Source organism: Balaenoptera musculus, chromosome 18, assembly GCF_009873245.2.
Source record: "Balaenoptera musculus isolate JJ_BM4_2016_0621 chromosome 18, mBalMus1.pri.v3, whole genome shotgun sequence".
Lineage (NCBI taxonomy): Eukaryota > Metazoa > Chordata > Mammalia > Artiodactyla > Balaenopteridae > Balaenoptera > Balaenoptera musculus.
Genome location: NC_045802.1, coordinates 65,475,017 through 65,502,824, shown reverse-complemented (window position 1 = coordinate 65,502,824; position 27,808 = coordinate 65,475,017). Strand labels below are relative to the sequence as shown.

The window sequence follows — 27,808 nt, the reverse complement described above, 5'->3', positions numbered from 1 at the left end:
ACAAGAGCCTACAATATGCTGCCTATAAGAGACACACTTTAGGGCAAAAGACGCACATAGATTGATAGAGTATGGAAAAAGATATTTCATGGAAATGGAAATGACAAGAAATCAGGGATAGCAATACTCATATTAGATGAAATAGACTTTAAAACAAAGACCATAAAGGATAAAAAAACACTGCATAATGATAAGAGGATTAATATAAGAAGAGGATATTACATTTGTTAACATATGCACCCAATAAAGGAGCACCTAAATACATAAAATAAATACTAACAGACATAAAGGGAGGAATTGACAGGAACACAATAATAGTAGAAGACTGTAACACCCCATTGATCAGTGGACAGATATTCCAGACAGAAAATCAGTAAGGCAACAGAGATCCTAAATGACGCAATAGAACAGTTAGATTTAATTGATATTTTCTGTACATTACACCCCAAAAAACTAGAATATACATTCTTTTCAAGTGCACATGGAACATTCTCTAGGATAGAGCACACACTAGGACACAAAACAGGTCTCAAAAAATTTTAAGAGGATAGAAATTATCTCAAAGATCTTTTCTGACCACAACAGCATGAAACTAGAAATCAGCCACAGAAAGAGAAATGAGAAAAAAAGATTGCATGGCAACTAAACAACATGCTACTAAAAAAACCAGTGGGTCAATGATGAAATCAAAGAAGAAATTTAAAAAATACCTTGAGAAAAATGACAGTGAAAATACAGTCATACAAAATCTGTGGGATGCAGCAAAAGCAGTCCTAATAGGGAAGTTCATAGCGATACAGGCCTTCCTCAAAAACAAGAAAAATCTCAAATGAACAACCTAACTTCCACCTAAAAGAATTAGAAAAAGAAGAACAAATAAAACCTAAAGTCAGCAGAAGGAAGGGAATAATAACGATCAGAGAGGAAATAAAATAGAGATTTAAAAAACAATGGAAAGAATAAAACCAAGAGCTGTTTTTTTGAAAGGGCAAACAAAATTGACAAACCTCTGGCCAGGCTAGCCAAGAAGAAAAGAGAGAGGACCCAAATAAAATAAGAAACGAAAGAGGGGAAATAACAACCGATACCCCAGAAATATAAAAAAACCATAGGAGAATACTATAAACAATTATATGCCATCAAATTCGACAACCTGGAAGAAACAGACAAGTTTCTAGAAACATACAGCCCACCAAAATTGAATCAGACTGATCACTGGAAGTGAAATAGAATCCGTAATAAAACTCCCTGCAAACAAAAGTCCAGGACCAGATGGCTTCACTGGGGAATTCTACTAAACATACAAAGAAGAACTTCTCAAACTCATCCAAAAGTAAGAAGAGGGAGCACTCCCAAAGTTATTCTATGAAGCCACCATCACCTTGATATCAAAACCAGACAAAGACATTACCAAAAAAGAACATTAAAGGGCAATATCTTTGATGAGTATAGATACAAAAATTTTCAACCAAGTATTAGCAAACCGAGTCAAATAACACATAAAAAAGATCATACACTACAATCAAGTTGGATTCATCCCAGGGTCACAAGGATGGTTCAACATATGCAAATCAATCAGTGTGATACACCACATCAACAAAAGAAAAGACGAAAATCACATGATGATCTCAATAGATACAGGGAAAGCATTTGATAAAATTCAACAGCCATTCATGATAAAAACTCATGTCAAAGTGAGTACAGAGGGAACATATCTCAACATAATAAAAGCTATTTATGACAGATCTACAGCCAACATAATACTTAATGGTGAAAAGTTGAAAGTCTTCCCAGTAAAATCTGGAACAAGACAAGGACGCCCACTTTCACCACTTCTATTCAACGTAGTATTGGAAGGCCTAGCCACAGCAATCAGACAAGACAAAGAAATAAAAGGTATTCAGATTGGTGGGGAAGAGGTAACATTGTCACTGTATGCAGATGACATGATACTGTATATAGAAAACCCTAAAAAATCCACACAAAAACTATTAGAACTGATAAACAAATTCAGCGAGGTATCAGGATACAAGATGAACATACAGAAATCTGTTGCATTTCTTTACATTAACAATGAAATACCAGAAAAGGAAAGTAAAAAAACAATCCCTTCTGAAATAACATTAAAAAATTAAAATACTTAGGAATAAACCTGACCAAGGAGGTGAAAGACTTAACACTCTGAGAACTATAAAGCATTGATAAAGGGAATAGAAGATTATTTAAAGAAATGGAAAGATATCCCATGCTCTTGTATTGAAAAAATTAATACTGTTTTTTTAATGTTCTTTTTATTTATTTATTTATTTTATTTTATTTTATTTTTGGCTGCTTTGGGTCTTTGTTGCTGCACGCAGGCTTTCTCTAGTTGTGGCGAGCAGGGGCTACTCTTCATTGCGGTGCACAGGCTTCTCATTGCAGTGGCTTCTCGTTGCGGAGCACGCGCTCTAGGCACACAGGCTTCACTAGTTGTGGCACACAGGCTCTGTAGTTGTGGCTCGCGGGCTCTAGAGCACAGCCTCAGTAGTTGTGGTGCGTGGGCTTAGTTGCTCTGCGGCATGTGGGATCTTCTCAGACCAGGGCTTGAACCTGTGTCCCCTGCACTGGCAGGCAGATTCTTAACCATTGTGCCACCAGGGAAGTCCCTGAAAAAATTAATATTGTTAAAATGGCCATACCACCCAAAGCAATCTACAGATTTAACGCAATGCCTATCAAATTATCCATGACATTTTTCACAGAACTAGAACAAATAATCCTAAAATTTATATGGAACCACAAAAGGCACAGAATTGCCAAAGCAATTCTGAGGAAAAAGAACAAAGTTGGAGGCATAATCCTCCCATATTTCAGACAATACTACAAAGCTACAGTAGTCAAAACAGCATGGTATTGGTACCAAAAACAGACATATGGACCAATGGAACAAATTAGAGAGCCCAGAAATAAACCCACACACCTATCAATCAATTGGTCTTCCACAGAGGAGGCAAGAATATACAATGAAGAAAAGACAGACCCTTCGGCAAGTGGTATTGGGAAAACTGGACAGCTGCATGTAAGTCAATGAAGTTAGTACACACCCTTACACCATACACAAAAGTGAACTCAAAATGGCTTAAAGACTTAAATATAAGACAGGATACCATAAAACTCCTAGAAGAGAACATAGGCAAAACATTCTCTGACATAGATCATAGTAAGGTTTTCCTAAGCCAATCTCCCAAACATTAGAAATAAAAGCAAAAATACACTTCAATATATAAGTCAAATGCTGAGTCATGAAAGGGGAAATCCACAGTAATGCAATAATAGTGGGGGACTTTAACACACCTTTTACGCCAATGGACAGAACATCCAGACAGAAAATCAGTAAGGAAACACAAGTCTTAAATGACACATTAGACCAGATAGACTTAATTGATATTTATAGGACTTTCCATCCAAAAGCAGCAGAGCACACTTTCTTCTCAGGTGCACAGGGAACATTCTCCAGGATAGATCACATCTTGGGCCACAAATCAAGCCTCGGTAAATTAAGAAAATTGAAATCATATCAAACATCGTTTCCAACCACAACGCTATGAGATTAGAAATCAATTACAGGAAAAAAAAAAACTGTAAAAAACACAAACACATGGAGATTAGTCTCCGGAATTTACAAACAGCTCATGCGGCTCAGTATTGAAAAAACAACCCAATCAGAAAATGGGCAGAAGATCTAAATAGACATTTCTCCTAATAAGATATACAGATGTGCCAATAGGCACATGAAAAGATGCTCAACATCACTAATTATCAGAAATACAAATCAAAACTACAATGAGGTATCATCTCACACCATTCTGAATGGCCATCATTAAAAAGTCTATAAACAATAAATGCTGGAGAGGGTGCAGAGAAAAGGGAACCCTCTTGCACCGTTGGTGGGAACGTAAATTGATATAGCCACTGTGGAGAACAGTATAGAGGTTCCTTAAAAAACTAAAAATAGAGTTACCATATGATCCAGCAATCTCACTCCTGGGCATATACCTGGAGAAAACGCTAATTCGAAAAAATACATGCACCCCAATATTCATAGCAGCACTGTTTACAATGGCCAAGACATGGAAGCAACCTAAGTGGCCATCAACAGATGAATGGATAAAGAAGATGTGGTGTGTACACACACACACACACACACACACACACACACACACACACACACACACACACACACACACACACACGCTTTGAGAGAAACCTGTAGGAGACTATTATTAGCAGAATCATCCACAATAGCAACAAACCGGAAACTACATACGTATGGTATACTGATACATATATACACATATATAGGTATATATTTATATCAGTACAGATGGATAAAATTTAATCATTTCACATAATGGAGCATGATATGCCAAGAGCATGGCTATATTAGAAGCCTAATGAAAGTATAGAAGGCCAGCGTATTACCACGTACTGTTTAAAGCTCAAAAGCAAACAAAACTAAATATCATAATGCATGGATATACATTCAGATAAAACTCCAGAACTTGAAAGATAAGGGAATGGTAAACACAAACAAAATGATGCTTGCTTCTGGGGAACAGAGGGAGATGGGACTGGGAGGAAAGTTTTGCTTTGCCAGCACTGTAATTCACAGAGATGTTCATTTTTTAGTGTTATGTGGTTTGTTCATGGAGATTGCTCATTTTGTTATTTATATTTCATAACGTATATGTTACATAGCTTCTTTTTTGCTTACCAAGTTACATAACAGTTTTTAAAATTAAAATAATGTATAAGAAGTTTGAACTGTTATATGTCTAAAGTAGCTTATGCAAGACATTCTGGCTACCTTAGCTACCTTAGGAGTACCTAATATTTTAAAATTACAAATTAGTAAAATGACTGATCTCAAAGACTTTTCATATATAACTTTTGCTTTATTCAAAACTTCATTTTCTAATCCCTGTTTATGTTTTACAGAAGGCTGAACTTTCTCCCTTTTTTTTTGAGTTACTAAGATCATAGTATGTCCTGCTTTGATATAAGGAGAAAACTTGCCCATAAATTGAGATGCTCATAAAACTAAACTCTGAGATCTACTTATAGATCTGTGTCACCTTTTAAAGGGATAGGTTACAAAGTTTATAGTGATAAAAGGAAATCAAAGAATGCTGATTCCTTACTATGAGGAATAATATGAGAATTCTGTCAGCCATAATATGAGGATTGTCTCTGGCAATAATAATTTAAGTGAATTGGGACTAAAAATAATATTCTTAATTGATATATCAGAATGCTACCTAATGGTGTTTGTACTTAAGTGGTTGTTCCCTCTGCTTGGTAAGCTCTTTCCCCATAACATAAACATATTTATGTTTCGGTGAGTCATCTGCTCAGAGATAACCTTCTCTCTTGAGACAGAGCTGTCATTTTCCCCATGTGGAACAGTGCCTGGGTCATAGCAGAGGATCTGCAATGAAGGGAGAAATGAAAAAAAAAAAAAAACAAAACCCTAAACAATGGAGTAACAGCTTACGTTATGCCAGTATGATTAGAATATTGGAGACTGGGGGAAGAATGGAAGTACAGAGAAAAATCTAGTTAGGATATTTACTAAAGAGCAATTGGAAATGAAAATAAAGCATTTCTGAAATAAGTCATTTAAAATATTTTATATGTATCTTTTTAAATAAAGTTAACCATTATTTTATTAAGAATCATAGCATCTGGTTTGATCAAAATAGAATATAATATACACATATGATATGGTATTTTGAAAGCCAAAGAATATTCACAAAACCATTTTTACTATAGGATAATAGATTGTATTCTTAAAATGGTTTATTTATCTGTGTATGTGTGGGGATCATGTGTGTATATATATGTATGTATATAGTATGCTTAGAACTTACAAAATATAAAATATGTTCTTTATTTTATAAATATGCACTCTAAGGGAAAGAAATTAAACTAATTACTGTAAGGTGAAAGTTAATTATAATATCTTTATCTTCACAGATGTACGAAAAAGTAGAGAATCACAATATACTCACTGTGGACAATGTGAAGGGTGTTCTCCAAAATGAATTTCCTCATGCTAATATTTGGGATATTTTGGGAATTTATTCTAAATATGATGGTGAAAGAAAGGTAAGCTGGAATGCAAATTTTTAAAAATGTGATCAAGAAACTTTTATTATAATCTCATGAATAAATGATCTCAGTATAATTAACTCATGATTTAGATTTTAGACCCTCAGAAAAAAGGGAAATTTCTACCTTTGAATGACACAAGTTGTATACAGTATTTAAGTTGCTACTGTTGACTTTTTTAAAAGTACAAAAACAGAGACTTCTCAGAATTTACAGTGCAGAAAATTACAAAAACAACCTTAAAACAATTAAAAAGTGGCAATAAGTACATACCTATCAATAATTACTTTAAATGTAAATGGACTAAGTGCTCCAATCAAAAGAGTGGCTGAATGGCTCTACAAACAAGACTCTAACTTTTATGTGGAAATAAATGAATTCATTTATTCATCTGTATTCTAGGTAAAGGCAACAGCAACATATGATGTGATACAAATGAATTTTTAAGTTGAGATAATTTTATATAGCCAAAACATACTATTTATATCAGTTGCCATGAAAATATCTGAGTAACACCATGTTATCCTCAGATATTGGTGTTCACAACCCAATATTACTGTTTCCTATTAACTACCTTTTTATACATAATATATTTGGATGTAAATTTCATTGCCAACTGTATTATAAGTACTTCAAGGAAAGGAATCTTGTCTTCTTATTCTTTTGTATTCCTCAAGTTTGCACGTCTTAATTTTTAGATATTATTTGTTGAGTCTTACAGTAATTGAAGGTTGAGCTCTCTTCCACCTCCTGACCTTCACTTGGTCTCCTCCAGTCCCAGTGGTAGTACTTAAAATATTTTAAACCTGTTGTGGCTTCAAGAGCAAACAATCAGAAAGAATCGATCAAAGCAGATCCTCGAACTGGAATGGAGTCTTGGAAGCCCTCACGCTGAGGCTGATACTGACTTGCTTATAGCTGAATCATGTTGACATGGATGATCTGGGAAAGCGGTCAAGGTAGTTCTCATGTGGGGAATCGCCATCCCAAGACAGCAGTTACTTACCAACTGGTGCAAAAGTATTTCAGTACAATAAGAATTGGAAAGTCCTGTGCAGTTGCAAACCAGCTGATTATCAGATCTGTTTTTAACACATTTTGGTTAAATGAATATTTAGTGTGAGTGTGACTTTTTAAGTGTTCCTCGTTAGTAAGTCAAGTACTATGGTTGTTTTTTAACAACTTTTTTTTTTGTAGCTTTAAGTGTTACTCCATTTTTACTCATTCACGTAGTTTTCTACCTATTCCAAATATATCGAGCTAGTCAAGAGATTGGTCAGATAACCTATCTAGAATTTTCCTTACACAAACAAACATAGCCATTAACAAGCCACCACTGTGCCCCACACACACCAGCCCCAAGAATGCCCTTCTGCAGCCACTCTGCATTTTGTCTAAACTGAACTGGTTGTCCTCTGCACCTGAAGCACAGCTGTCATTTCTGGATCTGCCTTTGCTGCTTTCCTTCATTGGATCTCTGCTTTTCCTCTGGCTTCATGAACACTGTGCCTTTCCTCTTTTTGATTTATTTTGCTTTTACTTCTTTCTCAAGCAAGTATGCATGAAAAAAATTCTTTGATCTCTTTTATATAAAAGTTTTTTATTTTATATTTGCATTTTATTGATTGTTGGACTGGGTAATCATTTTTCGTATGGATTTTGAAGGCTTTCTTTTACTCTCTCCTAGCTCCTACTGAAATGAATGATACCAATCTGATTTTGACTCCTTTGTCTTTCTTTGATCTATTTATTTATATTTCCTGTTTGAAAGTTTTTAGGATCTTTTTATCCCTGTTGCTTGGAAATTCCATGATATGTCTTTGTCTTGATCCTATTTCATTGAACACTTTGGGTGTTTGGTGGGTCCCTTCTAATGGAGATATGTGTCCATCAATTCTGGGAATTTCTTTGTGTTATTTTTTAATGCTTTCCTTTCCTGTATTTTCTCTGTTCTTTCTGAATCTTCTGGATTGAGCAATTATTTACTTTTTCTTCTTCTTTTATTCCTTTTTGTAATGTCCAGTGTTTCTTTCATGAGCGCAGTTTTTTAATCTAAGAATGTTAGCTTTTTGATGTGTTGTTCTGTGCCCTGCGCTATCTCTGCCTTCTATAGCTTCCCTTTTTCATCCAATTTGATTTCTTTTTTTGTGTTTGAAGCATTTGTCAAATGTATTATGATGTCTGGTTGTCTTTCACCTGTAAGTATGAAACCGTAAAAAGCTGCTTACAAATAAACGGGTCCTTTCGGTTGGTGGGCCTCACTTGGGGAGTGAGTCAGTTTTTTTAGTTAGATGACCAACAAATAAATGTCTTTTCGAATGCTGGCGTTCTGTTGCAGCGCTTGATTTCTTCAAATGAGAATTCTTTATTTTCCTCTTAGAAGGAGTATATGTGGCAAATGAAAGGGTGCAGATGTGGGAAACGAGGGGATAGGATATGTCTAGAAATAGGATGTGGTAATAGGCTGGGTTGAATGAATGTGAACTTTCCTTCAGTCTTCTGTTTGGTTTTCATCCCCTTTCTCAGCCTTGCACTATACCTGGAATCCCCAAATCTAGAGCCTTTTGTGATTCAATTTCAACAGAGAGTAAAGGGAAGCAGAATAGTTTAGCTTTTCAGGATTGAGAGAGGGGCCTTGGTATACAACTCCTCTGCATACAGACTCTCAACAAGTTTCCACATTTCATGCTCTGCTCCTTATCTTCTCCTTCTAAGATAGTCTAGGTTTTTAGCCCTCAGGGGTTCTGAAAATGTTGACGTTCCTTTCTGTCTGCACGGGAGTGACTTCCCTTTCTACTTTGGTCATCGACTCTTGATCTTTTCTCCCGTTTTTCTTTGTGGGCTCATATCTTGTTATTGTTGTTATTATCATCGTTGTCATCCTGATTTTTATTGTTATACTCTCATTTTAGTTGTCGACTTAAAAAAATGCACATGAGAGTCACGAGTTAAGTTTTATTTGGCGCAAAATGAGGACTATAGCCCGGGAGACGGCATTTCAGATAGCTCTGAGAAACTGCTCCGAAGAGATAGGGGGGAAGGTCAGTATACATGTGATTTTGGTGACAGGGAAGTACATGTGATTTTGGTGACAGGGAAGTACATGCGATTAAGCACATGTTTTTTGCAGAAGGTTTCTGCTAGTCTAGTGAAGGTTACTGCTAGTCACGAGACGCAGACGTCACCATGAAGGATTTTAGTGCTTTTCTAGATAAGAGGAGATATAAGAATTGGGCTCATAAAATTGGCTCCTGAAAATATCTATCTGAAGACCTGTTCTGCCAGTTTTTCTCAGAGCACAGAGTGCCTCATCTCTGCTCTCCACCTGAACTCCTTTCAGGGGGTGTTGAAGGTCAACAGCTGCAGTAGCACGTGATTTAATCCTTGTAGAGGTAGGTGGCAAGTGCCAGTTTGTAGTTGGCATAGTGAAACTTGCAGAATGGAGATGAGCACGTGTGATAAATCTACCATATTTATCAGAAATCCACTTTTACTCTTTATCAATTTAAGCTGCAAAATGAATATTTTTATGGTGTTGCCAGTTTTAAGATACCTGTAGTCATGTTCTCCTGAAATTATGAAAAACATAAAGGATTTTTGTGAAGATTAAGGATTCAGTACACTCCTCAGAAATATTGAATTCCATTTTTTGTGTGTGAGTTCAGTCTTCTGTTTGCTCCTTTTTTACTCCTCTCTCCCTGTAAGACTGTCTTGTAATGATGGTATCTTCATTTCTTAATTTCTGCATTTGTCTCAAGTCTACTTAATCTCCAGTTAAATTGGACTCTGTGTTACTTACAATCCTTTAGTTGTGCCTGGTTTTATTCCTTACCTATTCCTCCCAAGAGTTATTCTAAACATTCATCAGTCCTATAAGCCCCTTTTCACCTTTCTCTTCATGCCTCAAAAATCATTCTGATTACTACATCACAAAGAAAATAAATGTTTTAGGCCTTTATTCCCTAAACTCATGTTCCTGTAGTTTTCTCTCTATATCCAAACTTTATTTTTTCTTTCAACAAACATTTATTGAGTACTTACAATATTCTATACACAAGAGGTAAAAGAATAGAGTACAAGGAAGATCTTTTGGAAATTAAAAATAAAATAAAAATTTAATAGGACGGAGACAAAAAAAGACACATGAAAAGTAAGAAGGTAAACAGTCTTCAATTCACAAGATTCAGAAAGAACAGAGAAAACAAAGGAAAGCATTAGAGAAATACCACAAAGAAATTCCCCAAATTGATGGACATGAGTCTTTATTAGAAGGGGCCCACCCAATACGCAATGCATAGAATGAAAGAGGAGCTTTGGGGGGCAGGGTGGAGGTGGATAACAATATTTCCCTGAAGCAGTGACATTAAAGCCGAGTCCAGAAGTAGGAGGACAGTTGGACAAAAGAAGACAAAGAAGTGGTAGGTAGTCAGCATTCCAGAGAAAAATGTTAGGATGTCCTGAATGTGAAGGAACGAAGAGAGTTGGTGTTACTACTGAGTAGATGTAGCAAGTATGTGTTGCTTGTGTTGTAGAAGGAAGTCCCTAAGATGAGGCTGGAGGTGTAAGCAAGGGGCCTGATGACACAGAGTGTGGTGAGCTGTAGTTAATTAACAAGCTTGTGAACTCAAAACAGTAGAATACCTTTGCAACAGTGAAAAACCTGAGAAGATATTAAGCAGTGAAGTGACAGTGACGTGCATTTTCTCCAAAGAGCATTCTCCGTTGTTGAGAATAGATTGTCGGAGGGTAAAAGTGTACGTAGTAAGACAGATTAGGAAGCATGTAGGTGAGAGATGAGAGACGGGCTAGTAGGTTTTTGGAAGAGTAGAGGCAGAGAAAAATGGACACAATTGAGGTATTTGGGAAATACAATCCAGGACCTGCTGCTGGATTGGAAAGGGGAGAGAGGAGAAGAGAAATTGTCAAGGATGGCTCCCAGGGTTCAACTAACTCACTGGGATGGTGGTAATGCCATTGCCAAGATGGAAAGAGGTGGAAGAGAAACCCAAGTGGGAAATAAGAACAGAAGTTCAGTTTTTCACGTATTGAATTTGAGATGCCTGTGAGAATTCCATAGGAGATGTGAAGTAAGCGTGATTGGATATTTGTGTCTACAGCTCAGAATAGAGATGTAGGCTCAAAGTACAAAATTCACTGTTATGGCTTATTTGTGGTAATTAAAGCTTTTGTAATAGACAGGTTGCCTAACTGAAAAATCACAGGGGAAAACAGAAGAAAGCCTGTATTTCTAGCAGCAGTATCCTTCTTAAGGTCCAAAACCATGTATCCAGCTGCCTGGGGGATTGCCCATAAGCGTCTTAAATGAATTTAAAACCATGCCCATCGTCTTTCTTGTTACCCCAAACTTTTTTTTTCTTTTCTTGTGCCTTATCCTAGAGGGTAGCACCATCATTCTCCCAGGGCACTAAGGCTACTAGAAGCCTGATAGTTGTCCAACTTCTTTTCCCTCATACCCTCCCAAACACTAGATCATCAAGTTCTGTCAGTTTTGTCGACTAAATATTTCAGAAACTGCCTCATTCTCTCCTTGCTTCTCACCACTGATTTTTGTCTGGCTCTTGCTTTTTCTTTCCTGTATTTTTGCAGTAGCCCCTGACCCACCGCCCCCAGTGCATGCTCTCCCACCCTCTTCCTTCTCTTTGTCGCCACTATATTCTTTTTTTTAAAGAAGAAATCTGATCACATTTCCTGTCATGAGCCCTCTTCCTAGGTAGAATTGACCATGCCCTCCCTAGTACCCTTGGATATCTATTCACACTTATTTTTAATGTATCCATCTCTCCCCCTGTTAAACTATGTTTCCTTAGGACAGAGTTTGCATATCATTCTTATGCATTCATTGCCTAATACACAGTAAATGTCCAATAAATGCAGAGATAATATAGTTCAGTGGTTAAGAGTTCAGACTCTTGGTCAAACAGATGTAAGTACAAAGTCTGTTTCCAAAGTGTAGTCATTATGTGGCATTGGAAGTGACTCTGTTTTATCATCTGTAAATAGTAGTCTGGATATAATAGTAGTCCTTAGCTTCATAGGGTAATTGTGAATATGTTGGCTATAATGGCAGTTTTTTTTTTTTTTAATTTTATTTATTTATTTATTTATTTATGGCTGTGTTGGGTCTTCGTTTCTGTGCGAGGGCTTTCTCTAGTTGCGGCAAGTGGGGGCCACTCCTCATCGCGGTGCGCGGGCCTCTCACTATCACGGCCTCTCTTGTTGCGAAGCACAGGCTCCAGACGCGCAGGCTCAGTAATTGTGGCTCACGGGCCTAGTTGCTCCACGGCATGTGGGATCTTCCCAGACCAGGGCTCGAACCCGTGTCCCCTGCATTGGCAGGCAGACTCTCAACCACTGCGCCACCAGGGAAGCCCTATAATGACAGTTTTAATAATTTGTAGTGTTGAGTAGCGAATGAATTAATTGTTTAGTGATGCTTTATCACTCACAAGATAAAATCCAGATGTTGAGGACCTTCCTGATCTGTCCTCTCTCCCCATCCCCTCTGACTCCATATCTTCTCGCTATGTAACTCCTCCCACTGTAAACACAGAAAAGTACTTGCCATTACCTAAATGTACCGTGTCTCTCGTCCCTTCTATTCCTCGCAGTGCTGTCTCTTTTCACTGGGAGTGTCTTTCTCCACTTTATCTCCCTAGCATATTTTTGCTCATCCTTTAAGACTTCTAGTGTCACTCCCTAACAGAGGCCTTCTGTGATCTGTCCCCTCCACACTCAAGCTTAGTCATTCCTTTTCTGGGCTCCCATACAATCTGGTATATGCCTCAGTTTTGCTTGTATATATGTGAGCCCCTTGAAGGCAGATTTTTCAGCTGTGTATTCACAAAGTCTAGCCAAATGCTTGAATTCAATAAATGTTAGCTAAACAAATGAATATAGCGATAAATGAATCTCTTATGCAGGTAAATGCATTTTTTAAAGTCATGTCATACTCTCTATCAGGGGTCAGCAAACTACAGCCCATGAGCCAAATCCAGCCTTTCTACCACCTGTTTTTATAAATACAGGTTTTTGGAGACACAGCCACGTTCACTCATTCATGTGTTGTGTGTCACTGCTTTTGCAGTATAACATCACGATTGAGTAGTTGTGTCAGAGACCAGATGGCTCACAAAGCCTAAAATATGTATCTGGCCCTTTACAGAAGAAGTTTTCTGACTTGTTCTATGTAGGTAAATTACTTTCCTTTAAATAATGTTTGGAAAGGACAGATAAAATTAGCAAAATTAACATTGTTTCTATGACATACAAAAATGTGGCCGTGTCCCTTTCTTTATTTATGTTTCTTTTTCAGACAAACATATTCTGTTTAACTCTCTGGTATTTTTTTAATTGCATAGGCAGGAGCAAGCTATTACAGGATGACTGGCCTGGGTCCTTTGCCTCAAGCTCTTTATAATGGTGAATCCTTTCACCCTGAAGAGCTGAATATTAGGGAACTAGAAATGGCTGTTCTTCACAGAATGATGGATGAAACTGCATATTTACAGAAGGAAGTTTTTATGGTAGGTAAGCATGTATGAGAAAATATATGATGAATGATATTTATAGATGATTTTTATATTAAAAATATCTTTTAATAGCAAAAGTTAATTGTGTAAAAATTTCCATTCTGATCGTTTAGTAATGATTTTTAAAGTAGTAATTAAATTTATCTGTGCATAATTGCATCTAAAAAATTGCTTAATTGGAAAGAAACTTCACAGTTTTATAGGAAAATTTATTATAAGAATCCTAAATTGCATATTACTTATTGACTTATTTTAGATTCAGTAGTCTTTAAATGTATTCTCTGCATAATTTTAAAACATCTGCATATAAATCACATATATTACCTAAATAATACTTTATTATTTTAGGGTACATTAAATGATCGAACAAATGCAATTGACTTCCTTATGGATAGAAATAATGTTGTGCCCCGTATAAATCCTTTGATTTTGTACAATAAATGGCAGTACCTTAATTTAATATCTACATCAGGTAATATAATCCTTCCATATACTTTCCTATAAATGTTTATTGAGTTGTGAATGTTTTATTAATTCATTATTTAACATTTAATATTAAAATTTTTAGTAACTGCTGATGTTGAAGATTTCTCCACTTTCTTCTTCTTGGATTCACAAGATAAGAGTGCTGTAATTGCAGAGAACATGTATTATGTAACCCAGGAAGGTAATAAGCATATTTTATTTTCCTAAATTTATTCCTAAATAGCAAAAACTTGTAATTTTATTAAATGCTTGCATAATACGTTTCTAGATGTTAATATTTGACTGGAGACCTGGTTTTCAATTTGAGGATTTGAAAATTATTAGGATGTCAGGACTGTGAAGAGAAAATGATGCCTCCTATCTTAGCTAATCGTATATGCAGAGGGGTTAATCTTGAGGGGTTTTTGTCTTTTTTTTTTTTAAAGCAAGCTATTCCATTTTTCTCCTTTTTAGGAAGGTAGTAAAAACCCTTTCAAGATTAAATAAACTGATAATCTTATCAGGCATGAATAAAAGTGTAATCCCCAGATGAGAGGAGAATAGTTCTGTGTTCTGATTAAACAACGTCTGGATGTTTTGCTCAAGTTAAGGGTCATAACCAAAGGAGAGGGAGCCGAGACAGGAACATCTTTGGAAATAAGGACTTAGCCTAGATAGCAAAGTCTTCAGTGCGACCACAGTTCTGTTAGAGACCATGAAGTCTTCAGATAGATGAAGATAATTGGAGTTTGGTTGGTTTTGGTTTCACTTTGTTTTGTTTGACCTGCTTTGCTCTAGAGAGAACAAAAAGAGCCAATGCATGAAACATAAAAGAAAGCTGATTGTTATTTCAGTATATAAAGCAGTAACTTTCTAACAATGAGTGATCTGAAGATGGAATTACTATGTAATCAGGGGTAAATTTTTATATATGAGAGAGATTTAAGCAGACAGCTAGTTTTTGAGAATGCTGTGGAGTGAATCCAAATTAGGACGATATGTCCCTTGAATTACTTTGGAACAGATCTGTGATTTTATGTTCATAAAGTGGTCTGTCTACAAGATAACCAACAAATAATAAAATATAATTCAGTTCCATATTATGGCAGGCTAAGGTCCTGAATGTGTCAAGTGAAGGGAAAAGGAGGCAGAGAAACAGGGAATACAAAATAGGGGAAACATATTTATCAGGTTCTGGGTTATATTTCAAAAATTGCTTCTGGGCATCAGAATAAGTTAGGCCATAATTAATGCCCTTTGGTTAAACCTCTTGCAGTTTAAAAGAAGACTTTATTAACTGAGAAACACCTGATTTCTTTATTTGCATTTATGTAAATATGTAAAGAAATAAAAGAGTTGGGAGAAATTTACTTAGCACTTTTGAAATAGTTCTCAGTTTACTAGTTGTAATGGTAAAAGTGATGACATTAAGAAGGCATGAGAATTCTTCACCTTTCTTCTTTGAAAAGAATGTGCCACTGCCTTACTCTCAAATTGCTTCTGAAGGATTGCAAGTAGAATCGATGTTATCCTTCTTTTTGTTATATTTTTTTCATTAACCAAAGCCAGTTTTTGCATAGTTATATATTGCTGGGTATGGTAATAACTGTAGCTTCACATCTATTCAGATGTAGGTTTTTGGTATAGCACACATTTTACAGTTGTTTTAAGTGGGTCATAAGATCTAAGGGACTGATTTTTCTATAGGTTTTAATGATGGCCAGACAAGTATTATTTCAGGCGTTATATGCTGCGGCTGGATGAAATTAAACCCATTGAACTGTGACTGCAGAATTAAAAATTATTTCTTCTTGTGGCTTCCAAATTTTCAGATGTTTCTGAAACAAGAATTGCATTGATGTTGGCATAAGATTATGTGAATTAGGCCAAGTTAATAATAGCCAGAATTTTTGAAATACATGAATCATAAGCTAATAAATATTGCTGTTTTCAATGTCTGCTAATAATTTATTGTATCCAGTTTTACATATATGTGAGGTATAAATATCATTATTTTTTACAAGTGTAGCTGAAAGGCACTTTTGCGTGGCAACAGTAGAACTTTGATCAGCATGATACAGTTTTCCCTACTGGCAAAAGTATCTCACTGATGTGTTTCTTGGGGACTATTCTTTCTTTTTGGTATCTGAGTTTATATAAAGCTTATTACTCTTTTTACATTTTTATGTGTATTTCACTCTGTGTGTATGTAATTTTTACCAATATTTGCTTATTTTCAGAAAGATTCATTTTAAAAATTGTTACTGTTTTTATGTATTTTGTTAACTGGAAATGTCCCTGTCTTTAGTTTGATTTTAAGAAGAATTAGTTTGACTAAACTGTTTGAAACTTTCAGATGATGTAATTTCTTCAGTTACTTTCTGGATTATTGCTGATTTTGACAAACCATCTGGGAGAAAACTGCTTTTTAATGCATTAAATCACCTGGTAAGTATTTAGACACTCTTACTACAAAAATTCTAATTTGTTGTAATTTCGAGAAAGCAATATGAAGAACGTGCATTAAATCTTTATTTCCCTTCATGTTAACATTTTCAGTACCTTGACTTGGTTAGAACATGGTGCTAAGGAGATTAAGACAGGAATTCAAATTCTTTCTCCATGTAGAATGGGTAACCTTGCCCAGGAAAAGAAAAACCTACATGTCTTCTGTGATTCATGACCTATATATTCTTTGCTAGTCCTTGCAGTTGGACATACATTTACAGGTCTAATAGTGTGTATGTACTGAATGTTTGAGTCCCCCCAAAATTTATGTGTTCAAATCTAATCCTCAATGTGATGATATTTGGAGGTGGGGCCTTTAGGAGGTAATTAGGTCAAAAGGGTGGAGTCCTCATAAATGGGATTATAGCTCTTACAAGAAGAGGTCAGAGAGGTAGCCCACTGTCTTTCTGTCATGTGAGGATACAAGGAGAAATCGGCAGAATGTAGTGCAGAAGAGGGTCCTCACCAGCACCTGACCATGCTGGCACACTGATCTTGGACTACCAGCCCCCAGTTTGTACTATTTTTTTACATACCTCTCCCAATAACAAATAAACCAAGTACACAGAAAATCAGTAGGGATGTATAGAATATTTGAATGATAAAATAATCAAACCTGACCTAATGGATATTGATAGAAAAGTACACATTGCGTAGTATATGTTCTTGCAAAGCACAAATGTAACATTTAAAAAACATTTGTAGATGCTAGGCTATAAAGCAAATCTCATGAAATTTTCCTTTTCTTTTTTGCATCAGTAATAACTATTTTTTAAAAAATTTTTATTGGAGTATAGTTGCTTTACAATGTTGTGTTAGTTTCTACTGTACAGCAAAGTGAATCAGCTATACGTATACACATATCCCCTCTTTTATGGATTTCCTTCCCATTTAGCTCACCACAGAGCATTGAGTAGAGTCCCCTGGGCTATACAGTAGGTTCTCATTAGTTATCTATTTTATATATAGTATCAATAGCGTATATATGTCAATCCCAATCTCCCAATTCATCCCACCTCCCCCTTCCCCCTTGGTATCCATACATTTGTTCTCTACATCTGTCTCTATTTCTGCTTTGTAAATAAGATTGTCTATACCAATTTTTTCAGATTCCATATATATGTGTTAATATACGATATTTGTTTTTCTCTTTCTGACTTACTTCACTCTGTATGACAAGTCTCTAGGTCCATCACATCTCTACAAATGACCCAGTTTCATTCCTTTTTATGGCTGAGTAATATTCCATTGTATGTATGTACCACATCTTCTTTATCCATGCTTCTGTCGATGGACATTTAGGTTGTTTCCATGTCTTGGCTATTGTAAACAGTGCTGCAATGAACATTGTGGTACATGACTCTTTTTGAATTATGGTTTTCTCAGGGTATATGCCCAGTAGTGGGATTGCTGGGTCATATGGTAGTTCTATTTTTAGTTTTTTAGGGAACCTCCATACTGTTCTTCACAGTGGCTGTATCAATTTACATTCCTACCAACAGTGCAAGAGGGTTCCCTTTTCTCCACACCCTCTCCAGCATTTATTGTTTGTAGATTTTGTGATGATGGCCATTCTGACCTGTGTGATAGGTGATAGTTCATTGTAGTTTTGATTTGCATTTGTCTAATAATTAGTGATGTTGAGCATCTTTTCATGTGTTTGTTGGCCATCTGTATGTCTTCTTTGGAGAAATGTCTATTTAGGTCTTCCACCCGTTTTTTGATTGGGTTGTTTGGGTTTTTTTTTGATATTGAGCTGCATGTGCTGCTGTTTGTATATTTTGGAGATTAATCCTTTCTCAGTTGCTTCATTTGCAAATATTTTCTCCCATCTAAGGGTTGTCTTTTCATCTTGTTTATGGTTTCCTTTGCTGTGCAAAAGTTTTTAAGTTTCATTAGGTCCCATTTGTTTATTTTTCTTTTTATTCTCATTACTCTAGGAGGTGGGTCAAAAAAGATCTTTCTGTGATTTATGTCAAAGAGTCTTCTTCCTATGTTTTCCTCTAAGAGTTTTACAGCGTCTGGCCTTACATTTAGGTCTTTAATCCATTTTGAGTTTATTTTTGTGTATGGTGTTAGGGAGTGTTCTCATTTCATTCTTTTACGTGTGGCTGTCCAGCTTTCCCAGCACCACTTATTGAAGAGGCCGTCTTTGCTCCATTGTATATCCTTGCCTCCTTTGTCATAGATTAGGTGACCATAGGTGTGTGGGTTTATCTCTGGGCTTTCTGGCCTATTCCATCGATTTATATTTCTGTTTTTGTGCCAGTACCATACTGTCTTGATTACTGTAGCCCTGTAGTATAGTCTGAAGTCAGGGAGCCTGATTCCTCCAGCTCTGTTTTTTTCCCTCAATATTGTTTTTGCTATTCGAGGTCTTTTGTGTTTCCATACAAATTGTAAAATTTTTTTGTTCCAGTTCTGTGAAAAATGCCATTGGTAATTTGTTAGGGATTGCACTGAATCTGTAGATTGCTTTGGGTAGTATAGTCATTTTCACAATATTGATTCTTCCAGTCCAAGAACATGGTATATCTCTCCATCTGTTTGTGTCATCTTTGATTTCTTTCATCAGTATCTTACAGTTTTCTGCGTACAGGTCTTTTGCCTCCTTAGGTAGGATTATTCCTAGGTATTTTATTCTTTTTGTTGCAATGGTAAATGGGATTGTTTCCTTAATTTCTCTTTCTGATCTTTCATTGTCAGTGTATAGGAATGCAAGAGATTCTTGTGTATTAATTTTGTATCCTGCGACTTTACTAAATTCATTGATTAGCTCTAGTAGTTTTCTGGTGTATCTTTAGGATTTTCTATGGATGGTATCATGTCATCTGCAAACAGTGACAGTTTTACTTCTTTTCTGATTTGGATTCCTTTTATTTCTTTTCCTTCTCTGATTGCTGTGGCTGAAACTTCCTAAACTGTGTTGAATAGTGGTAAGAGTGGGCACCTTTGTCTGGTTCCTGATCTTAGTGGAAACGGTTTCAAGTTTTCACCATTGAGAACGATGTTGGCTGTGGGTTTGTCAAGTGTGGCCTTTATTATGTTGAGGTAAGTTCCCTCTATGCCTACTTTCTGGAGGGTTTTTATTATAAATGGGTGTTGAATTTTGTCGAAAGCTTTTTCTGCATCTATTGAGATGATTGTATGGTTTTTATCCTTCAGTTTGTTAATATGGTGTATCACATTGATTGATTTGCGTATATAGAAGAATCCTTGCATTCCTGGGATAAACCCCACTTGATCATGGTGTATGATCCTTTTAATGTGCTGTTGGATTCTGTTTGCTAGTATTTTGTTGAGGATTTTTGTACCTGTGTTCATCAGTGATATTGGCCTGTAATTTTCCTTTTTTGTGATATCTTTGTCTGGTTTTGGTATCAGGTGGCTTTGTAGAATGAGTTTGGGAGTGTTCCTCCCTCTGCAGTTTTTTGGAAGAGTTTGAGAAGGATAGATGTTAGCTTTTCTCTAAATGTTTGATAGAATTCACCTGTGAAGCCATCTGGTCCTGGACTTTTGTTTGTTGGAAGATTTTTAATCACAGTTTCAATTTCATTACTTGTGATTGGTCTGTTTATATTTTCTATTTCTTCCTGGTTCAGTCCTAGAAGGTTGTACCTTTCTAAGAATTTGTCCATTTCTTCCAGGTTGTCCATTCTATTGGCATATAGTTGCTTGTAGTAGTCTCGTGATCCTTTGTATTTCTGCGGTGTCAGTTGTGACTTCTCCTTTTTCATTTCTAATTTTATTCATTTGAGTTCTCTCCCTTTTTTCCTTGATGAGTCTGGCTAAAGGTTTATCAGTTTTGTTTATCTTCTCAAAGAACCAGCTTTTAGTTTTATTGATCTTTGCTATTGTTTTCTTTGTTTCTATTTCATTTATTTCTGCTCTGATCTTTATGATTTCTTTCCTTCTACTAACTTTGGGTTTTGTTTGTTCTTTGTAGTTGCTTTAGGTGTCATTTTAGGTTGTTTGAGATTTTTCTTGTTCCTTGAGGTAGGATTGTATTGCTATAAACTTCCCTCTTAGAACTTCTTTTGCTGCATCCCATAGGTTTTGGGTCGTCGTGTTTTCTTTGTCATTTGTTTCTAGGTATTTTTTTATTTCTCTTTGATTTCTTCAGTAATCTCTTGGTTATTTAGTAGCATATTGTTTAGCCTCCATGTGTTTGTGTTTTTCACAGTTTTTTTTTCCTGTAATTGATTTCTAATCTCATAGCGTTGTGGTCCGAAAAGATGCTTGATACGATTTCAATTTTCTTAAATTTACTGAGGCTTGATTTGTGACCCAAGATATGATCTATCCTGGAGAATGTTCCGTGTGCACTTGAGAAGAAAGTGTTTTCTGCTGCTTCATGTGGAATGTCCTATAAATATGAATTAAGTCTGTCTGGTCTAATGTGTCATTTAAGGCTTGTGTTTCCTTATTAATTTTCAGTCTGGATGATCTATCCATTGGTGTAAGTGTAGTGTTAAAATCCCCCACTATTATTGTGTTACTCTCAATTTCCCCTTTTAGGGCTGTTAGCATTTGCTTTATGTATTGAGGTGCTCCTATGTTGGGTGCATAAATATTCACAATTGTTATATCTTCTTCAATTATACAAAGTACAGTTGACCCTTGAATAATGCAGGGGTTAGGGGCACTGACCCTCTGAGCAGTCAGAAATCCACTTGTAACTTATAGTCAGCCCTCCGTATTCAAGGTTCCACATGTGCAGATTCAACCAACCACAGATCATGTAATATTGTAGTATTTACTACTGAAAAAAAAATTGTTTTTAAGTGGACCCATGCTGTTCAAACCTGTGTTGTTGAAAGATCAACTGTATATTCTTTGACCACAGTGTAATTAAGTTAGAAATCAATCACCAAAAGAAAACTAGAACATCTCTGTATATTTGGAAATTAAGAAATGCTTCTGTGTAACCTGTTAATACAAAAATGCACATTTGAAAATATTTTTTGAAAGAATTAAGATTTGAATGACATTAAAACTTGACAGATACAACTAAAACTATGTTATATCTGAAAAAAAGAAAGGTTGAAAAATCAGTCATCTAAGAACAAATCTTAAAATTTAAAAACAGCAACTTAAACTTCTATCAAAGAAAGTAAAGGAAAAGGAAGATAAAGATAAGAACAAAAAGTAATGAAATAGAAGACATACAGTAAGTAGTTAAGGTCCACAAAGCCAAAATTTGGTTCTTTGAAAAGCCTAATAGAATTGATAGAAACACATGGTAAAACTGGTCAAGAAATATGGAGAAGCAGACCCAATCAATCAGTGCTCTGATAGAAAGAGGGGATGTTACTCAAGATTCTGTGGACATGACAGAGGTAGGAAGAGGCATTTTTAGTTATCAAAGGAATTAAATCTGTAATTTAAGATATTCAAAAGAGAAAACCCCAGACTTATATGACCATACTAGTAAACTGTACCAAGCATCAATCTAACACAAATTTTTTTCCAGAGAATAGAAAAATAAGCAATACATTTCAACTCATTGTACAAGGTCAGCATTACTTCAAAACCAAATGCATAAAAGGGCATTATATAAGAATGGAAAACTGTAGGCCACTCTTACTCATGGACATAGGTGCAAAAATCCTAAACAAGTGAATAAAGGAATAAACAGTATAAAAATCAAAAAGGAAAACTTAAAACTGTCATTTTTCCAAATTGTTTATACAGAAAATACATATAAATCCACAAAAAATTATTAGAATTCATTTTTTAGTTTAACCAGGTTGCTGCCTAACAGGTCAGTATACCAGAATTAAGTCTAAGCGTTGCAACAAATAAGAAATGCATTTTAAATAAAAATATCACTTATAATAGTATCAAAAATATCAAATGCTAGGAATAAATGTAACATAATATGTTTAAGACTTTTACACAATAAAATATTGAGAGAAAATTCAGAAGTCTTACATGAATGGAGAGATATACCATAATCATGAATTGAAAGAGTCAGTATTTTAAAGATGTTCTCCCCAAATTGATGTATAGATTAGGTGCAATTCCAATATGAATCTGAGAGTGTTTTATGGAAATTGTCATGCTGATTCTCAAATTTATATAGATATTCAAAGGACCAAGAATAACTAAGTTACTCTTCAAGAAGAGGAAGGTAGGATAATTGCTCCGCTGGGTATCAAGATCTTTCATAAAGCGATATAACTGAAAACAATTTGGATAGAAAAATAGAGCAGTGCAAGAAGAATAGAGAATCCAGAAACAGACCCATGTATATACTACCCGTGCTTTATGATAGAGTTGACCTTAAAGAGCAGTAAGGGTGGTCTCTTAAACTTTCTCCTTTTCACATCACACTCAGAAATCAATTCCAAATGGATAGAGATCTAAACATAGAAAGCAAAATAATAAAGGTTCTGAAGGGTAACAAAGGTTATCTTTAGAACTTGAGAGGAGGGAAAGATTTGTAAAACAGAACACAAAACCCAGTAGCAATGAAGAAAAATACCAGTAAATTCAACTGCATTGAAATTAGGGACTGTTTTTTGTCAGAACACACCAGCAAGAGAATAAAAGGGCAAGCCACAGACTGGCAGAAGTTATCTGCATACGGATAACCAAAAAAGCACTCAAGTCTTAGAAATGAAACCCTTATAACTCAGTACATAAAAGGTAATTATCTCCAATGAAATACTGGCAAAAGATTAAACAGACAAATCAGAAAAGAGGCCAATGAACATGTTAAAGAATGTTTAATATCATTAGTGATGAGAAAAAGCAAATTAAACCTAATGAGATATCTTTACACATCCAGCAGAATGATTTAAATTAAAAAATCTGACAATACAAAATGTTTATGAGGCTCTGGGGTAGTGGGACTTTTCATATGTTGCTGGTGGGAGTAAAAATTAGTCCAACTATCCTGAAAAACTCTTTAACATCTTCTAAAGTTGAAGATATGTATATTGTGTTTGTAGAGTGCCAAAGTGAAAAAAATTCAAAGGTCTAGCATCAGTAGAATGGATAAAGGAGAGCATATTCATATGGAATTCTGTATGGTACCAAAAAAAAGTAACTATAGCTACTCAAAACAGTGTTGGTGAATCTCACAATCATGTGGAATGGGAAAGGAGCACAAAAGAATATATAGTGTACGATTACATTCATATGACGTTCAAAATAGATTAAATGTTTAACGATGAAAGCATAGGTGGTAAAATATAAAGAAAAGCAAGAATGATATTACTATGAATGACAAGATAGTGGTTGTCTTTAGGGAAGTGGGAAGGTGAAGTAATTGGCAGGGGATATGAAAGATGTCTGGGTTGCTGGCAGTGCTCTGTTTCTTGACCTGGGCGATATTTTGTGGGTTAATTCACTGAGCTCTACAGTTTTATTTTGTGCACTTTTATGTGTGTTAGTTTACACACACACATACAAAAAGAGGCCAAAAGAATCATGATGCAAAGAGGAGAGAATTAGTTACTAAAATGATTGTTTTTAGACTATTTCAGTGGTATACCGCGTTCAATACATTCAACAGGAAGACAGTGAAAGATGTTGTATGGTAAAGCGAGCAAACTTAATTGGAAAGAAGAAAGTTCAGTTGTAAAAGGATAGGTAAGATACTGATATTTTTCACCTATAAATGTGTTTTGCAGGAAATAAGTGTTCATGGTCGGTTGGGAGTTATTTATAATCCTACATCAAAAATAGATGAAGATAACACAGCTATTTCCAGAGGAATTCTGGCAGCTTTTCTTACACTGAAAAACAGCGTTTTGAGAAACTTACTCAGGAAACTGGCAGAGGAAGAAACTGCTACAGCTATTTACTCTGGAGATAAAATTAAAACATTCCTTACTGAGGTCAGTAGCTATTTGTTTGAAATAATAAATAAGTATCTTGCATATTTCAAAAGTATAAGTCAGTGTGCTTGGACATATCATGTTAAAAAATCATTAAGTATAATCAAATGGGGATAATAAACTTTCCTTTACAGTGGGAAAAGATGCATGTTACAGGATACAGCTTTGCATAGAGGCACTTAACAAATCAAATTTCATATATTTCAACTACTACTTCATGATCCTTAAAGTTAAAGGCATTCTAGTTAGGATATGTACTTATGTGAAGAATTAGGAGTTAAAAGATTATGTGAATAATCCTCAGTTATTTCACTCAAGGGGTCCAGTACAGGGAAAATTCTAAAGACAGAAGCTGATCCTCTGGAAGAAAGATTCATTAATCCATTCAAAAAATATTTATTGATTGTCTACCAGATAATGGAGATAATACTTATGAACAAGGCAGATAGAGTCCCAGTTCTTATGGAGCTTACATTGTAATGGGAAAGACCAGGTAAGTGGTATTGGAAAGATATAAAGAAATGTAAGAAAGTAAATAGTTTGAGGGATGCTTTTTTAGCTGGAGTGGTCAAGGGAAGGCATCTCTAAAGAGCTGATGTTTGAGCAGAGCTCTGAATGAAATGAGAAGTCAAACCATGGGAAGTCTACAGACTTTCTTACAGAGAAGAATATACCAGGTTCAGAACACAGCAGGTCTAAAGGCCTGACACAGAGACAGTCTTGCCAGGTTTGAGGTATAGGCAGAAGGTCATCATGACCAAAGTAGAGTGATGGGGAGACTAGTAGGAAATGAGTTCACAAACATAACTCCAGATATTTCAAACACTGATCGGCCATGGTAAGGAATTGAAATTTTTTCTGAGTATAATGGAAACTCATTGAGGAATCTTGTGAGATAAATAATCTTGAAAAAGATGACTCTGGGTGCCATGTGAAGATTTGATAGTAGGTAAACAAGAGTGGAAATAGGATGAACAATTAGAATGCTATTGCAACAATCCAGGTAAGAAATAATGGTGTCTTGGAGTAGATATTGGTGGTGGACATGGTGAGATGGTGTGTACATAATATTTGTTACAACTGTAGTCAGCTTGATTAGCTGACAATTGTATGTGACATGTGAAAGTAATACTCAAGGATTTTGGCTTGAACAGCTAGAATTGTGGTGTCTTTTTTTTGAGATGGGGAAGTCTTGATGAAGAGAAGATTTGGATACATAGGGGATCAAGAGTTAAGTTTTGTATGTGTTAAGTTGGAGATGCCTGTTGGACATTCAAGTGGAGATGTTGGGTTGACAATTTAGTAAATAAGTGTAGGAATCAATGGAGGGTATAATGTTTTGTTTTGTTTTGAGAGTCATCAACATTATATATAATTTAAAGCTAAGAAACTGGATGAAATACCTTGGAAGTGAGTGGGGCAGGGGTTGGAGAACAAAGGGACTGAAAAAGAGCCCTGGAACATTCCAACATGTAGAGGAACACAAGAAAAGGATGATCCAGTAGAGGGGACAAATGGAACAGCCACTGAGTTAGGAAGATAACCAGGAGAGTGTGATATCCTAGAAGCCAACTGGAGCAAGTATTTCAAGGAGGACATGATAAACTATGCCATATTTCTTGAAATTAGACTTCATAATGGACCATTTATTTGTTAAGGTGGTCATTGGTGGCTTTGATAAGAACACTTTCAGTGAAGTGATAGGTATAAATGTGAACTGGATTCAAGAGAGAATAGGAAATCAGGAAACAGAGACAGCAAGTATAGGTAGCTTTTTAAAGGAATTTTCCTGTATGAGGAACAGAGAAATATTCTGTAGCTAGAATAGGACTTGAGGTCATGGAAGGATTTCACTTATTTTTGGTATGCTGATGAAAACAGTCCATCCAGAAAATGAGAGCAGATGATATGGAGCGGAGCCAAGTGGGAGGATAGTTCTTGCGTAGGTAAGAGGTGCTGGGATCCAGTGCACAGGCTGTAAGTATTGGCTTAAGAATGGGGTAGATTTATGTGGTGGTAGCAAGATGAGTACTTTACTTCTGATTGATTTTGTTCTCAAAAGAAAGTCAAGTCATTAGCTAATTATTAGAATGGGAGTAGGTGCTCTTAGAGGTTCGAGGGTAGAGGAGAAAATGTCAGATATTTTTCTATGATTCTGTGAGTGAGAAAGTGAATTAAAAACATTATAGTAAGATTTCTGAGGGCCCACTTGAGGTTAATGACCATAAATTGAAAGTGAGATCAATGTTGGCTGCATGTTTTTCTCCAGCTGTGCTAACGCTGTTCGGATCCAGTTGCAGAGTAAGCAGAGTTAGCAGAGTTGTGTTTAACCAGAGTTGAGGTTTTGCCAGGTGAATATAATTGAGGGGAAGCATCCAAGGGAGCTGAGCGTGGAATGTTTTTGTTATAGTAAAGGGCTCTGGGGTCTAACTTGGTTAGGAGGAAAATGCTAATGTGGAAAGTGTGATGGACAGTAAATAAGTGGTAGGGTCAGTGGACTAAAGCGTTGAGTAATGGTTGGTCTGGTGACACTGGGATGAATGGGCTGGAAGGTCAGCAGCTTGTGGTCAGAGAGGGGTTGACTGAGACAGAGGTTTTGGAAATAAAGATCTAGAGCTACACTGTCTGATACTGTAGCCACTAGCTTCATGTGGCTATTTTAAACTTAAATTAAATTTAATTTAATTTAAATTCAGTTTCTCAGTCATACTAGCCACGTTTCAAGCGCTCAGTACCCATCTGTGGCTGTGTGTCGGACAGCGCAGGGGAACATTTCTGACCTTGCACCAGTACCAGGAACGCGATAGAAAGTCAGAAAGTAAGGCCCTCCCTGGATCTACACCCAGGTGGTTTGTATGCATATTAAAGTTTGATATACACTGAGATGGAGAAGATTACTTTTGTATTTCAGAATTTAAATGCACTATTACTAAATTGGTTTCATGGGATTGGTATAATGGAATGAGCAGAGTATTTCTATTTTAAACAGTATTTTTTTTTAATTGAACCCACCAAAATGGAGGTACTGAATTCAGAATTTAATAAACATTGTATTTCATTGTTTAATGTTAAATTTTATTTAAATTGATGTTTCCTAGCATTTTACTAATCAGTAATCCACCCAAAATTCTCAAAGAATGAGTAGCAAACTGTATCTCCTTGTAACAGGATTTACAGATATTGTAATTGCCTCGCCAAAGAAGGATTCTTTTTTTAAATGTGGTTTCAGAACAAAATAGTACTTTTTAAAATCACAAGTTAATATAATTTTAAATTTTATACTAATAT

At 35.7% G+C, this 27,808-nt stretch overlaps 1 protein-coding gene across 2 annotated transcripts in view; it reads left to right on the top strand.

Moving 5' to 3' along the window:
- UGGT2 (UDP-glucose glycoprotein glucosyltransferase 2) overlaps positions 1-27,808 on the top strand; it is a 176,922-nt gene that overhangs the window by 79,749 nt on the left and 69,365 nt on the right. For both annotated transcript variants that reach the window (XM_036831997.1, XM_036831998.1), the window contains exons 16-21: positions 6,016-6,147; positions 13,530-13,694; positions 14,049-14,172; positions 14,269-14,367; positions 16,522-16,613; positions 24,314-24,520. In XM_036831997.1, the coding sequence (XP_036687892.1) occupies positions 6,016-6,147; positions 13,530-13,694; positions 14,049-14,172; positions 14,269-14,367; positions 16,522-16,613; positions 24,314-24,520 (819 nt within the window). The remainder of the gene's footprint in view (positions 1-6,015; positions 6,148-13,529; positions 13,695-14,048; positions 14,173-14,268; positions 14,368-16,521; positions 16,614-24,313; positions 24,521-27,808) is intronic.